Raw genomic sequence first — 15,032 nt, 5'->3', positions numbered from 1 at the left:
TGGCCACCCATGTGACTAGGGGCTGCAGGGACCTGGCGGACGCTTCCTGGGAGCCGGCAGGAAGCGCCGCCGGGATCCTGTACCCCAACCCCCTGCCCCAGCCTGGCATCCCCTCCCACACCCAAACTCCCTCCAAGAGCCCACAACCTGCATCCCCGGCCCCACCCCAGAGCCCTCACCCCTAACTAGAGCCCTCACCCTCCACACCCCTGCCCCAGCCCGGAGCCCACTCCTTCACCCTAACCCCCTCATCCCCGGCCTCACACCAGAGCCCATACCCTCAGCCAGAGCCCGCACCTCCTCCCACACTCTGAATCCTTTGGCCCCAGACCGGAGCCCCCTCCTGTATCCCAACCCCTCATCCCCAGCCCCACCCCAGAGGCTGCACCCCCAGCCAGAGTCCTCACCTCCCAGCTCCTGTACCTCAATGCCCTGCCCCATCCTGGACCTTCTCCAGCACCCTGAACACCTCATTTCTGGCCTCACCTGGAGCCTGCACCCCCAACCCATACTCCCCCCTGACCCCAACCCCCTGCCCCAGCCCAGAGCCCTCTATTGCACCGCAAAGCCCTCATCTCCAGCCCCACCTCAGAGCCCGCACCCCCAGTCAGAACCCTCACCCCCCCCACACACCCCAACCCCCTGCCCCAGCCCAGTGAAAGTGAGTGAGGGTGGGGAGAGCAGCGACGGAGGGAGGGGGTATGGGGCAAGCGGGGGCGGGGCCTTGAAGAAGGGACAGGGCATGGACAGGGTCATGGTCATAGGAAGGGGTGTTCGGTTTTGTGCCACTAGAAAGTTGGCAACCCTAGACAGGAGCCAAGCATGCCAGGGGGGAGGGAGGGCTCTGGCTCGTTCAGTCACTGTCCCTGAAAGCTGAGCCTGGACGGGGGGCAGCCTGCCACTGCTGCCCCTTCCCTGCCAGGCTCTCTCCTAGGTAGCGGGCAGCGTCCTAGTGGCCAGAAGAGGCTCTGGTCCATCCCATTCCACTCCCTGTCCGGGCCAGCTGCTGGGGCGGGCCCTCGACCCTGTATGTCCCCCTCCCCCACCCTGCAATGCATCGCCTAACCACACTTTCTTTGTCCGGTCAGTGTTTTTGACCAGACACTGTCAGGTGCCCCTTTTGACTATATACAAGGTCAGAACACAAGCTCCCCTTCACTAAGGAGCTTAAAATTGAATTTAAGCAAATACAATGGGCCAAATCTTTCCAAACTGCAATCAAAAAGGCTTTTAAGGCCCCAAGATAGGTGGAAAAATGGGTGCAGTTAGCTGGAAACAGTTTAGGTACGATCATCCCCTGAGGTGAAAAAACTATACTTAGGGCCTGACTTTCAAATTTACAGGCACAATTTTGCACATGGAGTGAACTGTGCCCACAGTCCCACATCAGAAAGTCACTCTTTCTGTATCATGGAGACTCATTGTGGGCAACAAAGTGTGAATACAAATTTGGTAATTTGGTTTGAAAATCAATCTGTGACTATGCTGCTCCTAGCTGACCAGTGTCTGACATGTCTTGGCAGCTGCTGCAAGCTGATAAACGCTCATCATGGTGGGATTGTTTGTATTTAGTCAAGCAGCAAGGTTGGATAGCATTTCAAGATTATAGAAGTCTGGGCTGACACAGTTTTCTTCAAGGACCAGTGAAAGTTTTACTGTTGCTTTGTAAGAACTTTCCCAGGAAGAATAGGTGATCTATCTTCTATCAGTATCTTGGAGAGGAGGGGAGGGTGACCACGGCACATTTTGATTTGTTAACCCTTCATACTTATTGGGAGAAACCAATAGCAGTACAGAAATTACTTGCCAATGAGGGTAACAGAATAATTATTTATTATAATGCTAGTTTGTAGTAGTATAGTACCTAGCTTATGCTAAAATTTGCCAACCACTGCTTATATGGAATTCCAGATTCTTTTTGAATGAGCAGTGGATGATGAGTCAGTGGCAACTGCACCCAGCTGATTACCTGCTAACATCTGCTTCACATTAAGCAGTGATACCACTAGCTGATAAATGATGGCATTGGCGGATTCTGGTGGAAGTTCCATCTAGTCATTCCTGAGCTGAAGTGAAAGCTATTGTGGAGCAGGAGAAAATGTAGGAATCCACAGCGATTTGTTTGAGACTTTAAAACAAAACAAAAAACCTCTCTGCAAGGGGCTGAGGGCAAAAAAATGTTAACTTTCTTATTTATAAAAATGACAGTTAAAAATAGTGATTCAGTAATTTACGGCTACTTTCTCAGGTGCAGGGAATTTTCTGTTTTCAAATGTATACACCTTTATTCTTTAATAATTAAACTATCATTAGAGCAGAGACTTCCTTATGGGGAAGCAATCACAAATTCCAAATCTTCTGGGTTTTTGTACATCTATTTTTGTATTTCTAAATTACACTGTGAAGAGTAGCCCATGCTCAGCCCTGGTCCCTGACACTGGCAAAACTAGCCACTGATAGGATTCTGTGATGTCAGGGGTTGAATGTCTGATGTGGCACTCTCAGATTTCATTTGTTGGGAGCAGGGGTGGTAAGAGGGAATAGCTGACATGGCTAAACATCTGAGTCAATGCTCCCTGACTAGCAAACTGGATAAAAATAGTCTATTCCTACATCATCTGATGTACATTTGACCCCAAGAAAATAGGGGACCATAATACAGACTATCCCATTCATATTTAGCCTGTGAGAAAGAATACCTGGGTCCCAGGTTGGGTCAGATCAGAACAAAGTGGAGGCCTTATTGTTTTCTTCTAAAATGAAAGAAGTTACTTCGCTTTAGTGGGTTTTCTCTTTTTCAGAGCTTCTATACTTTCACCTTTATGGAACACTGTACAGTAAATAATATTTGTGTACAATGGATAAAAGAAAAGTCTATGTGAAATTTACTTTTTGCATTCAAATACAGAAATTTGCACCAAGAAAAAATCTGCAGCCAGGAGTAAAAATTACCACCAACCTTATTTGTTTTCACTGTTAGAATTCTTTTATTTTATCTTATTAAATCCTCATGTTTATATAATCCTAAAGAAATTAAACATTAGATTATATTTACCTGGCTCAGTCATAGATCGAGGTTCTAAAGAGGAAAAACAATAGCAAAAGAATTACTGGATTGAATATATCATTAATTTTATGAATATGCTTCATTTTTCTCACTATGACCCACTATGAAGCGATGTCTCGGTTCTCCATTTACTGTAACATACCTTTCAATATAAATTTCTGTTCATGTGCCAACAAAAAAACTGAATTTTTAGAGTCAAGAGAATAGCAAATCCATAAAATGCATTTTCCTGCTCTGGGCTGGTCAACAGAGAGTAATGTTCCAATTAACTCTTTGGAAACAGCAGAAAGAGATTATCCACATTTTGAAAATAGGTGTTTGTAAGTCCATATGTATACATAGACCTGAAAGTTTACTGATTATTTACCACAAATGTGTGCAGTTTGTGTGTGAATCAAGCTAATCAAGCAAATAGGTAGCTAGCAGTCCATAAACACCAATATACTAGGGGTTAACATTAAAGATTAAACACTTCTCAGTTGATGGGACTGTACAGAAATGGAGTAGGAGACAAATAGAGAAAGACAGACAACCAGGAAACAGGCAAAGGAGTAAAGGGAGATGGAAGCAAAAGATAGCAGTAACATAGAACTCAAAGAAACTATGTAAGGTAAGGAAGACAAAGGGATATTTGGTCACAAACTCAAGAGAAACAAAAACAAAAAACAAACAAATTGAAATTGTGATTGCTCGTGGCCCCACTCTAAAGTGCAGTCATATGGGGAAAGCCATAATCTGGCCCTTTATATTTAGGTGAAATCAGCATATAGAATCATAGGCACTGACTTTCTGATTTCCCTGGGAGTGCTCGACCCCTGCTCCGCCACAGGCCCTGCCCCCACTCTACCCCTTCCCCCAAAGCCCCACCCCATCCCGCCTCTTTCTGCCCCACTCCACCCCTGCCCCACCTCGTCCCTCTCCATTCTGCCCCCTCCCCCAAACGCGTCCTGTCCTTGCTCTGCCTCTTCCTGACTCCGCTCCTCCCCAGTGTCTCCTGCCCTCCGCTGATCAGCGATGGGTGGGAGGTGCTCTGGGGGAGGGGGAGGAGTTGATCGGCAGGGTCTGCTGGTGTGTGCTGAGCACTCAGTATTTTTTTTCGTGAACGCTCCAGCCCCAGAGCACCCACGAAGTCAGCGCCTATGTATAGAGTATCAGAGGGGTAGCCGTGTTAGTCTGAATCTGTAAAAAGCAACAGAGGGTCCTGTGGCACCTTTGAGACTAACAGAAGTACTGGGAGCATAAGCTTTCGTGGGTAAGAACCTCACTTCTTCAGATGCATCTGAAGAAGTGAGGTTCTTACCCACGAAAGCTTATGCTCCCAGTACTTCAGTTAGTCTCAAAGGTGCCACAGGACCCTCTGTTGCTTTTTATGTATAGAGTGTTACAGTGATGTCTCCAAGGAGCTGTGTCTACTCTGTCCATTATTCAGGAAATCAATCTGAATATGTAGGACTGGGTAGACTGGAATCCTTTCCCAGTCCTTCGTCAGTAAACCCCACAATAAAACAAGGTGAATTCTTACAACTGAATTCTAAATCAGAACTTCAGAATTGGGGCCCACTAGCAAGGACTCTACTTATCACATAATGAAGTTGATTATCTTCCACTGATGTAAAGGAGAGCAAGCTTCACCCCATGGAAGAGCATACAGTCTTTGCATTAAGAAGAACAGGAGTACTTGTGGCACCTTAGAGACTAACAAATTTATTAGAGCATAAGCTTTCGTGGACTACAGCCCACTTCGGATGCATCCGAAGAAGTGGGCTGTAGTCCACGAAAGCTTATGCTCTAATAAATTTGTTAGTCTCTAAGGTGCCACAAGTACTCCTGTTCTTCTTTTTGCGGATACAGACTAACACGGCTGCTACTCTGAAACCAGTCTTTGCATTGCGGTTCATGACAGGCATTCTGCCACAGGACACCAATTTTAAATTGCAAATAGCACCTACTGAGGAGATGCTCTGAATGACTACATCCCCTTCACTACACCCTCCCGTGAAGCACCACCCACTCTTTGAGGCAACACTGGGTCCTTGAGGGATCCCAGAGAAGTGGGACTTGTGTGTATCTTGAGCCAATGCAACACTACTGCTGATGTCTGTCAGCATAAACCATAGTTTAATATAGCTCTATGCATTGTAACCAAACATTCCAAGAGCAAATATGTCAGCATTTGTTTAAATGTCTATAATATAGCAGACAAAGCATTTCCATGCAGGAAACATACTTTTTTGTAATATTCTAAAATCCGGAGAATCTTGTATTAATGTCCCTTCTCTGTACCATTCAACCTTTGGAGAAGGAGCTCCTTTCACCCTGCACTCAAAGACAACCAGCTGACCCTCAGAAGCTGAAATATCCTGTAGCATCTAAAATATAAAAAAGATCAATATATTGTTTAATGATTCTGGAAGTAAAACTGAGTCTTATGACTTCGCAACATGTTTTCAAAAAAAATCTGATAGACAAGAATGCTGTAGATTTCCTTTTTGCTATATAGCAACAGTAGGAAACAAAGTTTTAAGTTATGTATGCATAAAAAATCAGTTGAGTTGTATCATTTTGAAATGTGTAATCAAAACAAATTACCTTTGTAAACACAGGAGCAGCTATTAAGGGTCTTCCATCCAATCCTTGCAAATAATTAGTGGGGCTTTGACTCTGGAGGTTAAGAGATATGCAATGGTGAAGTTTAGATATACAATGGGTATTATGCAGTACACAGGAGAAACATATGATATCCCTCACACTTCAAATGGAATCTACTGTAAAGTCAGAACGCTCATTACCAGTCTATTTAAATGTTTTACCTTGAAAGTGTTTTCTGTTCACAAGCTTATAACTGTTCCCTAGTTCAAGATAGTTATTCTCAAATTAACAGGGAACATCTTCAAGTTGTTGCTGCACTGAAATGTCCTTGCAGTTATATCAGTCCTTGCTTGACAGGCTACTGTACATCACTCTGCTCTGATTGGCTACAGTCTTCAGAACTTCGGCCATCTACCCACAACAAATAGCTGCCTCAGCATCTGACTGGACACTCTCATAGCCCTACCTCACATAACCCCAATCTTGTCACTATCTACTCATGTTGCTCCTCTGTGTCCCTTGAAAAAGACTTATTCCCCACACCCTGCCCTCTGACCTCCAACCCTGTATCTATTCTAGCATTTAAAAAACATATGTAAAATGTATCTGCAGTACCAGTAGTAACAGCAGTGGGAGTGCTAGTATAGGTAAAACTCTAGAGATATGCCGAGCTCTTAGGCACACTGTGCTGTCTAACCCTGGTCGTAGCAAGTCTTCTTGACAGTGGTAAAAATGCTGGTAGCTGGCAGAGCCCTGAGCTAGTGCTCCCACCATTGTTACAGCTGGTGGAACTGACTAAGTGTTACTAATCGTGGAAAACATTTTAGAAAAAAGACTAGGCCTAAAGAGTAGTTCCTCTGACTGGCTGAGACAGTCCATTATGAGATTTGTCTCTCAGTAACTGGACAACTATATCTTAGCAGTGTGCACTTCTAAATTTAAAATAAAATAAATAAAATAGACAATGAATTGATATGGCAGATTTGATTATACCACAGTTAAGCATAGTAACATGCAGAGCTTTAAGCCATAATGTACAAAAGTTTTCTTCTAAAACTACTGGCTGTTCATTTTTAAAAGTATGTCGAATGAGTTAATCTCCCAATTGGATAGGGAGCTTTATAATGTGAAAGACAGGCTCTCCACAAGAAAATCTTAGGAGAAATCCTATCCACATTTCAGTCAATGGGAGTTTTGCCATTGATTTCCATGGGGGACCCCTTAACTCTCCAATCCAAATTTGGAATTGCAGATGTGAAAATATATTCCACCCAGAGCCAGATTAACCATTAGGCTAATAAGGCTATAGTCTTAGGCCCTCCTATTTTTTAGGCCCTACTGGTCAGGCAGGGGGCGTGGTCAGCAGTGCCGGCTTTAGGACGATTCCCCTGATTCCCCCGAATCGGGCCCCGCACCTAAGAGGGCCCCGCGCCCGCACCTAAGAGGGCCCTGCGCCCATGCCTAAGAGGGCCCGCGCCCTAAAGAAGAGCGCCTATTTTAGGTGTCTTTTTAATTTTTACTCACCCTGCGGCGGTCCCGGTCTTCGGCAGCGGGTCCTTCACTCGCTCTGGGTCTTTGGCGGCATTTCAGCAGCGGGTCCTTCGGTGCCGCGGAAGACCCAGAGCGAGTGAAGGACCCACCGCCAAAGACCCGGACCGCTGCCGGGTATTTGAATCAGGCCTCGCACTTCCTAAAGCTGGCTTTGGAGGTCAGGGGGCTGGGTGAGGGAGGAGGGGGAGAGCAACCTTGCTCATGTAGCCCAGCTGGAGCACTCCCCTGCCAGCGGGAAAGGCAAAGCAGCCCCCTGTGGGCTGTGGCTAGGAAGTAGCTCAGCCAGCAGCCATCACTGCACTGCAGGAACACACTGATGGGTATTCGGTTAACACTGGTGACCGGACACTAAAAATCCAGTTGCCACGGGAACTGATGCCAGGCGTGGGTGTACTTTAAGCAGGCATTGTTCCCCCCTCTGCTCCTCCCACCCCCAATTTCTCCGGAGCTCTGCTTAGCTGTCAGGGAGAGAAGAGGCTCCCTCTGTCCCCCTCCTCCACTGAGGGCTGCAGGCATTTCCAGGATGCTGCCTCCTGGGTCCTAGTGCCCATCTCCGTCATCTTCTATGTGTGCTGGATCCCGTTTCTGGACAACTGGTGAGTGCCTGGGGAGGGGGAGCAGGGCAAAAGGCCAGCGGGGGGAAGAGGCAGTACCAGAGCGGTAGGGTGAGAAGCTTGCACAGAACCTGCACCCACTCTATCCAGCTCCAACCAGAACTATTGCCCCTCCCATGTATAAGGAACGAATTCCCACACATCTGTAGGAAAAACAAAACAAAACATCCCATTCTGGATACCAGTACTTTAACTTTTACAGTACCTTCCATTGAGGGGCTTCAGATTTATGATGCACTGTGTTCAATACGGTATTGAACTGTACTAAAAATAAAAAAAAAATCCATTTTTTTTCTTTGATGTATTTTTCTGTACTGGGATACACAGGCAACCAAGTTCTTTCCTTATGCTCAGCTTAGTTCCACAACACATCTTTGTACTTTTAAGGGGTTGCAAAAGTACTGGAGGAAGCTCAACACACAGTGTTGAAGGTTTCTCCCGTCCCTCTCCCTCAAGGATTTTAAATCCACTTGTTAGCAGGCTATGATAGAAAGACTGGCTGAATAGGCTAAAGGCAGGTTCTGTCCATTTACTGGTACTCTAGCAGTTCAATCCTTCATAAAAGTACCTCACATTTGATTTCTTTTGAGTTTCATTCCAAAAACTTAAAGTTAAATAAAGCTGAAGTTAGTCCTCATTTTTCTGCCCCAACTCAAACTAACTTCTTTCCCAAGTGGAAAATGTTGGATAAGCATGGACTGTGATTTGAGGAGGGAATGAGAACACAGGCCAATTCCTGCTGACAGTTACACCTGTGTAGCCTTATTGACTTCAGGGAGAACCGATTTTTGCACAAGAATAGATTTTGGTGCCTTCTGCTTTTTCACATCTGGTATAAGCAGAATCTCATTCACTTTCCTCCCCTAAACTCTGAGCAGTTTAAGGAAAAAATAAGCAAGGTCTGCTTGATTTACACATACAGATGAAACAGGAACACCAGTCTTAAACAAACACCAGACCTGATGTAACAAGGGTGTCACTACAGCAGCCTTGGTTAGACTGTTCTTTTGAAAGATCCTTAATAGTCCTTTTAAGATGCTGATTTTCAGTGAAGTCTTTTGTTCAGGGGGGCAGAGAACACAACAAGGAATAGCTCTGTTTTGTTAACTCCTAGTCATTCGAAATCTGAAAGGCTTTAGATTAAGTTTGTTTAATGTTTTTACAGTGATTTTGAAGAGCTAACGTAGTACAGAAGTGCTAAATATTATGACTGGGCAACCATCTAAAGATCTATAAAAAGAACAGGAGTACTTGTGGCACCTTAGAGACTAACAGATTTATTAGAGCATAAGCTTTCGTGGACTACAGCCCACTTCTTCGGATGCATATAGAATGGAACATATATTGAGGAGATATATATATATATTAATATATATATATATCTCCTCAATATATATTCTCATCCGAAGAAGTGGGCTGTAGTCCACGAAAGCTTATGCTCTAATAAATCTGTTAGTCTCTAAGGTGCCACAAGTACTCCTGTTCTTTTTGCGGATACAGACTAACACGGCTGCTACTCTGAAACCTAAAGATCTATGTCCCTTCTAGCTGTTACCTTTTTCTTTCAGAAAGTTTAAAACAAACAAATGCAAACAGTAAGGGGCTGGTGCACACAGAACTCATGCTTAAAAAACCTCATGTCAGAGCTGCTGATCACACATTCTAGAATAGATAATACTTAGTCCTGCCATGATTGCAGGGGACCAGACTAGATGACCTCTCAAGGTCCCTTCCAGTCCTATGATTCTGTTCTATGATTCTAATTGTGGGAGGCACTTTCAGAGCAAGACAGCCTAAAATACAATGCCACCTAATGTAATTTTCCTAGGGTTACCATTCGTCCGGATTCCCCCAGACATGTCCGGCTTTTTCGAGTTAAAAATAGCGTCCGGGGGGAATTTGTCAATGTCTGGACTTCCCCTCCTCCCCCCACATACAGAGCGTGCGCGCGGCTTACAAAGCAGCCGGGGCTCCGACAGCCAAAGCCAGAGCCCTTCCGTCACTTCCCCCCTCCTCTCTCCTGAAACTTGACACCACTCCCCTCCTCTCCCTCCCTCCCTGCATTCACAGATCGCCGGCCGGCCTCGGCTTCCGGCAGTCTGGAGCTCCGAGCCTGCTCCCCTCCTCCGCTGTCGAGCGCGCTGCTCTGCAGCACAGTAAGGGGGCCGGGGGCCAGAGAAGCGGCAGGGAGGTTCTGGGGTGGGGGTGGGGGGTAGTCAAGAGACAGGGAGCAGGGGGGAGGGTTGGATGGGTCAGGAGTTCGGGGGGGGGCTGTCTGGGGGTTGGGGGTGTAAGGTTTTGGGCAGTCAGGGTACAGGTGGGGGGTGTCTCAGGAGGGGGCAGTTAGGGGACAAGGCACAGGGAGGTTTAGGTAGGGTGTGGGGTTCTGGAGGGCAGTTAGGAGCAGGGGTCCCAGGAGGGGGCAGTCAGGGGACAAGGAGCGGGGGGGGGGGGTCGGGAGTTCGGGGGGGGGCTTTCTGGGGGGGTGGATAAGGTTTTGGGCAGTCAGGGTACAGGTAGGAGGTAGGGTCCTGGGGGGCAGTTAGGGAGAGGGGTCTTAGGAAGGGGCAGTTAGGGGATAAGGAACAGGGAGGCTTAGGTAGGGGGTGGGGTTCTGGAGGGCAGTTAGGAGCAGGGGTCCCAGGAGGGGGGGGACAGGGAGCAGAGGGGTTTAGATGGGTCAGGAGTTCTGGGGGGGGCTGTCAGGGGGTGGGGGTGTGGATAAGGGTTGGGGCAGTCAGGGGACAGGTAGGGTGTAGAGTCCTAGGGGGCCAGTTAGGATGTGGGGAAGGTCTCAGGAGGGGGCAGTCAGGGGAAAAGAGGCAGGGAGGCTTAGGGAGGGGGTGGAGTCCTGGGGGGCAGTCAGGGGACAAGGAGTGGGGGGTAGGGTTGGGGGTTCTGAGGGGGCAGGAAGTGGGAGGGAGTGGAAGGGGCAGGGGCGGGGCTAGGACAGGAAGGGGGCGGGGCTAGGACAGGACGGGGGCGGGGCTAGGGCGGGGCTCCTCCCGTCCTCTTTTTTGATTGTTGAAATATGGTAACCCTAAATTTTCCCACTACTACTTCCTCTACTTCAGTGGATTTTACACCTGCGTGGTTTTCTTGTACATAATAAAAGCTGGCTGCCTCCGAGACTGCAGTCAGAGTGAGATAGGGAGGTGGTGTAGAGTCCAGAGCTTGGGAGAAACACCTGCAGGGCTTGGCTTTGCACTGTGCCATGTGGAAAGCTGACGGTAGAAGCACAAGGTTGAAAGAGGTGAGCAGGATGGGGAATGTTGCAGTGTGCATCCTCATACAGATGAGCACTCAACTACTTAGGAGGAAGGAGGCCTAAGAGAAGGACAGTGTAGCATCCCTCATCCTACCTCTTACTCAGAAGTATCTGTTTGAAGAATTGAATGTAGTGAGAGTAGAATAAGCTTGTTAATTTTACATAAATAATATGTAAATATGTATGTAGATAAATGTTTGATGACTTCATAATTTTTTTTGCAATATGTAATTCATACTTAGGCCCTTCACTCCCATTAGCCTTATGCCCCTCATAACCTTAATCCGGCCCTGATTCCACCAGGAGTTTTCTTTCTAAATTTGTTAAGCACTTTTACTAAATTTGAAGACTTTAGTTTTACTTATTGAACAACCCATTTACTTGTATCACTTAGCAGAAGCAAAATTAAATAAATGTAGATAAATCATTGCTCACTGTAGTTACAACTACAGCCCACCTTGTAAAATGGCTGTATGATAGGCAAGAAGCCCCCATGATTTCTAATCAAATAAATACGGAGGTTCTTTACTAAGTAAAAATGGAACAAAGAACAAAAGAAATTGGAGACGTTTTTGCCTGAATTTCTTGTTAATGAACTATAAATTGAAAAAACATTCAGGTATTGTGTACCGAAGAAATGCAAAACACATTTGGTTTTCCTTAATAAAATTGTTCTACAAAGGGAGGTGGCTACACAGGCTTTAAAACAGCATGAAAAGGGGAATCCTTAGCAGGCTGAATTGTGACCAGCTTTATGTCGCTGTGCTTTATGTTAAGTGTGCTTTGTGTTACTGGAATGTCACAAAGTAGATTTAGTGGGGGTAGCAAACTGCATAGAACTTGCAAGGAAGAGCACAAGTTGCAGGAGGAAAGAATTTGGAGGAAGTATGAGTAGGGTTGTCAGGCATCTGTTTTTTGACCAGAAGGCCTGTTGAAAAGGGACCATGGCAGCTCCACTGCTGACCAGGCCATTAAAAGTTCATTTGGCCACCCGCAGCGGAGCCAGGCAGGGTGCCTGCCTGGCTCCGCGTGGCTCCCAGAAAGCTTCTGGCATCTCCCTCTGTTTCCTAGGCTTAGGGGCAGCAAGGGGAGCTCTGCTTCCCCCTTTCCCCCCAGTGCCGGCTCCGCGGTTCCCGGCCAATGGGAGCTGTGGGCAGGGCCGGCTCCAGGCACCAGGCACCCAAGCACATGGGGGCAGCGCGGGGCTCAGCGCTCGGGGGGGGGGGTTTCTGGCGGTGCTCGGCACGGGGGGGCAGGCTCCGGCATGCGGCGCTCGGCACGGGGGGGGCGGCGCGGGTGCGGCGCTGGAGGGGGGGTTCCGGCGGCGCTCGGTGCGGGGGGCGGCCTCCGGCGCTCGGCGGGGGGGTGGCGCGGGGGGGGTGGCGCTCTGGGGGGGGTTCTGGCGGCGCTCGGCTGGGGGGCTCGGGAGGTGGCGCTCGGCTGGGGGACTAGGGGGGCGGCGCTTTTTTTTGCTGCTCCAAGCTAGAGCCGGCCCTGGCTGTGGGGGTGGTGCTTCCACTCAGGGGCAGTGCGCAGACTGCAGAGCCGCCTGGCCGTGCCTCTGCCTAGGAGCCGGACATGCCGGCAGCTTCCCGGGAGCCTGAGGTAAGCGCTGCCCAGAGCCCACACCCCAAACACCTTCCCATGCCCCAACCCCCTGCTCCAGCCCTGAGCCTCCTCCTGCAATCTGAACCCCTCGGCCCCAGCCCGGAATCCCCTCCCGCACCCTGACCCCCTCATTTCTGGCCCCACTTTGGAGGCCACACCCCCTGCCTAGAGCCTGTACCCCCTCCCACATCCCAATATCCTGCCCCAGCCTGGAGCCCCCTCCCAGACTCCAAACTTTGGCCCCAACCCCCAGCCCTGAGCCCCCTCCTGCACTCCAAACCCCTCATCGCCGGCCCCACCCCAGAGCCTGCATCCCCAGTTGGAGCTCTCGCACCCCAACCCCCTGCCCCAGTCATGTGAAAATGAGCGAGGGTGGGGGAGAGCGAGTGATGGAGGGAGGGACGATGGAGTGACTGGGGCGCAGGGCCTCAGAGAAGGGGCATGGCAGGGGATGTGGCAAGGGCATTAGGTTTTCTGCAAATAGAAATTTGGCAACCCTAGGTACAAGGAAGCCAGTTTGTGTGCACATGACTAAAATGATAGCTACAGTTGCATTTCTGTAAATAATTTTCATAATAAAAAGCCTGTTTAGTTTTACAGTCATGAGTTCTTTCATGGCATTACCTAGAATGTGGCATGAGAAACAATGGGGTTGAGGATCCAGACCAGGATATTTAAACTGGAGAACAGAAGTTGCTCTGTAGAAGACTGATAATGATAGTAATCTTCCTGGATATGCTGTTGCCTGTATACCATTAAACTTTTTAAAAAGAGTTGTTTTACTATGTTAACCCTAGAAAGGGAGACTGAATTTTTCATTACACGCATTGTATCTGCCATGGGTACTTCAGCAAAGCAAATCCATGTAGGCTGCCTGAGAGGTAGGCTCTTTTTAAATGAGCATTCCGATTTATAAAATACTTAGGGGGTGTTAATTCTTAGAAATTTAAATCATACATGTGACCTTCATCTGCCAAAGCAAACAGATTTACAGAGGTGAAATACCTCCCCACTGACCTTACTCAGATGGGTGAGTGGAATCAAAATGAAAATATCATGCTGCTGGCAGGGTTTTTCTAATTTACATTGCATAACTTGATGACCAGAGCTTGTTACATAATTCCTTTCTGGGGGAGCAGAAATAGCTCAAAATCAATATAATTAAATTTTCAGTTTCACTGGCGAGAGGAGGCTTTCAAATTTCAAAAGCAGTTTCTTATAAGCCAACAAAACTGAAACTGATGACTTTTTCTGTTTAGACAACTGATGGACTTGCTTGCATGCCCCAGGCAATGCTGTCAAAACTGGGTTCACGCAAAGGATCAATCCTGTTCTAGTTGAAGTCAACAGCAAATTCCCATTAGTTCAGTGATTTAGCATCAGGTTTGAAGTTACCAGCTTAATTCCAGGAAATGGAGAAATTTACCATTTTTATATAGGCATCTAAAATCTGTGTTGACTGATATCTTGAAAATGTCTGATAGAGGGCTGATCAATATAGCAGGATCCCCAGGGTAGTACAATCAGAACTCCCTCAAGATTTTTAGTTCATCAGAATTTAAGAGTGAGGAGTGTGACCCAAGGACCACTTGATGGCCACTGGCAGAGAGGGCACAGGGGAACATAGGGTTAGAGGCATCCCTTGGGTTCACCAAAAAGGGTCATGTAAGGTCTCTACTGAAAGCATGTGTCACATTCGTCATCATAATTATTGTGAAATGTATCTGCAGATAATGTGTAATCAGTTATGTACATATACTGAACATTATGTCCTTAAGGTCTTGTAGGTAAAGGCAGGTCACACAGAGCTAGCATGCAATGAGTCAGACTTCTCCAGGCAGGAGATGGAAGAAATTTATCTCCCTGGCTGACCATTGTGTATTGTGTATTTTACAATGGAAGTCTACTTGCATATTAATTCAAATGCTAATGAATAGATTGCGAATGCTGGAGGAAAAAACAACAGCGAGGTTATCCTGTTTACAAGTAAAGATAATGAACTTTTAGGGGTGTAACTAGGGGTATAGAGGTACACTGGGCATCCTTCAGTCTGGGCAGAGAAAATGCCAATGTGCTTGATCTTATGAAAGGAAGATCTCAGCCATCCTGGTTGAAAACACTGGGAAAAGGATTTGGGGTAAGCCATACTATATGAGACTAAGGAATGTCTTATGAGTTAAGTTTAGGCTCTAGAAAGCATGTTATGATTTTGTTTTATATGTACCCATTTGTTTCCAATATTTTTACTTACTATAATTTGAATCTTTGTTCTTTGATAATAAATGTAATCTTGTTTTCACTATAAATATATCTAAATACTATGTGTTAAGCAGAG

General features: G+C 47.0%; 1 protein-coding gene across 10 annotated transcripts in view; it reads right to left on the bottom strand.

Moving 5' to 3' along the window:
- MYPN (myopalladin) overlaps positions 1–15,032 on the bottom strand; it is a 128,419-nt gene that overhangs the window by 44,774 nt on the left and 68,613 nt on the right. For 7 of the 10 annotated variants that reach the window (XM_008163057.3, XM_065553448.1, XM_065553446.1 and 4 more), the window contains 3 exons: positions 5,657–5,728; positions 5,295–5,436; positions 3,056–3,079 (listed from right to left, as the gene is read on the bottom strand). In XM_008163057.3, coding sequence (XP_008161279.1) covers positions 3,056–3,079; positions 5,295–5,436; positions 5,657–5,728 — 238 coding nt within the window. Of the gene's footprint in view, positions 1–3,055; positions 3,080–5,294; positions 5,437–5,656; positions 5,729–5,877; positions 7,075–8,026; positions 8,081–10,907; positions 11,046–15,032 lie in introns of those variants that run through there. The other 3 variants (XM_042856959.2, XM_065553449.1, XM_042856960.2) reach the window with 3 other exon arrangements.

This window comes from Chrysemys picta, chromosome 7 (assembly GCF_011386835.1).
Source record: "Chrysemys picta bellii isolate R12L10 chromosome 7, ASM1138683v2, whole genome shotgun sequence".
NCBI lineage: Eukaryota > Metazoa > Chordata > Testudines > Emydidae > Chrysemys > Chrysemys picta.
This window is presented reverse-complemented; position numbering and strand designations above follow the sequence as displayed.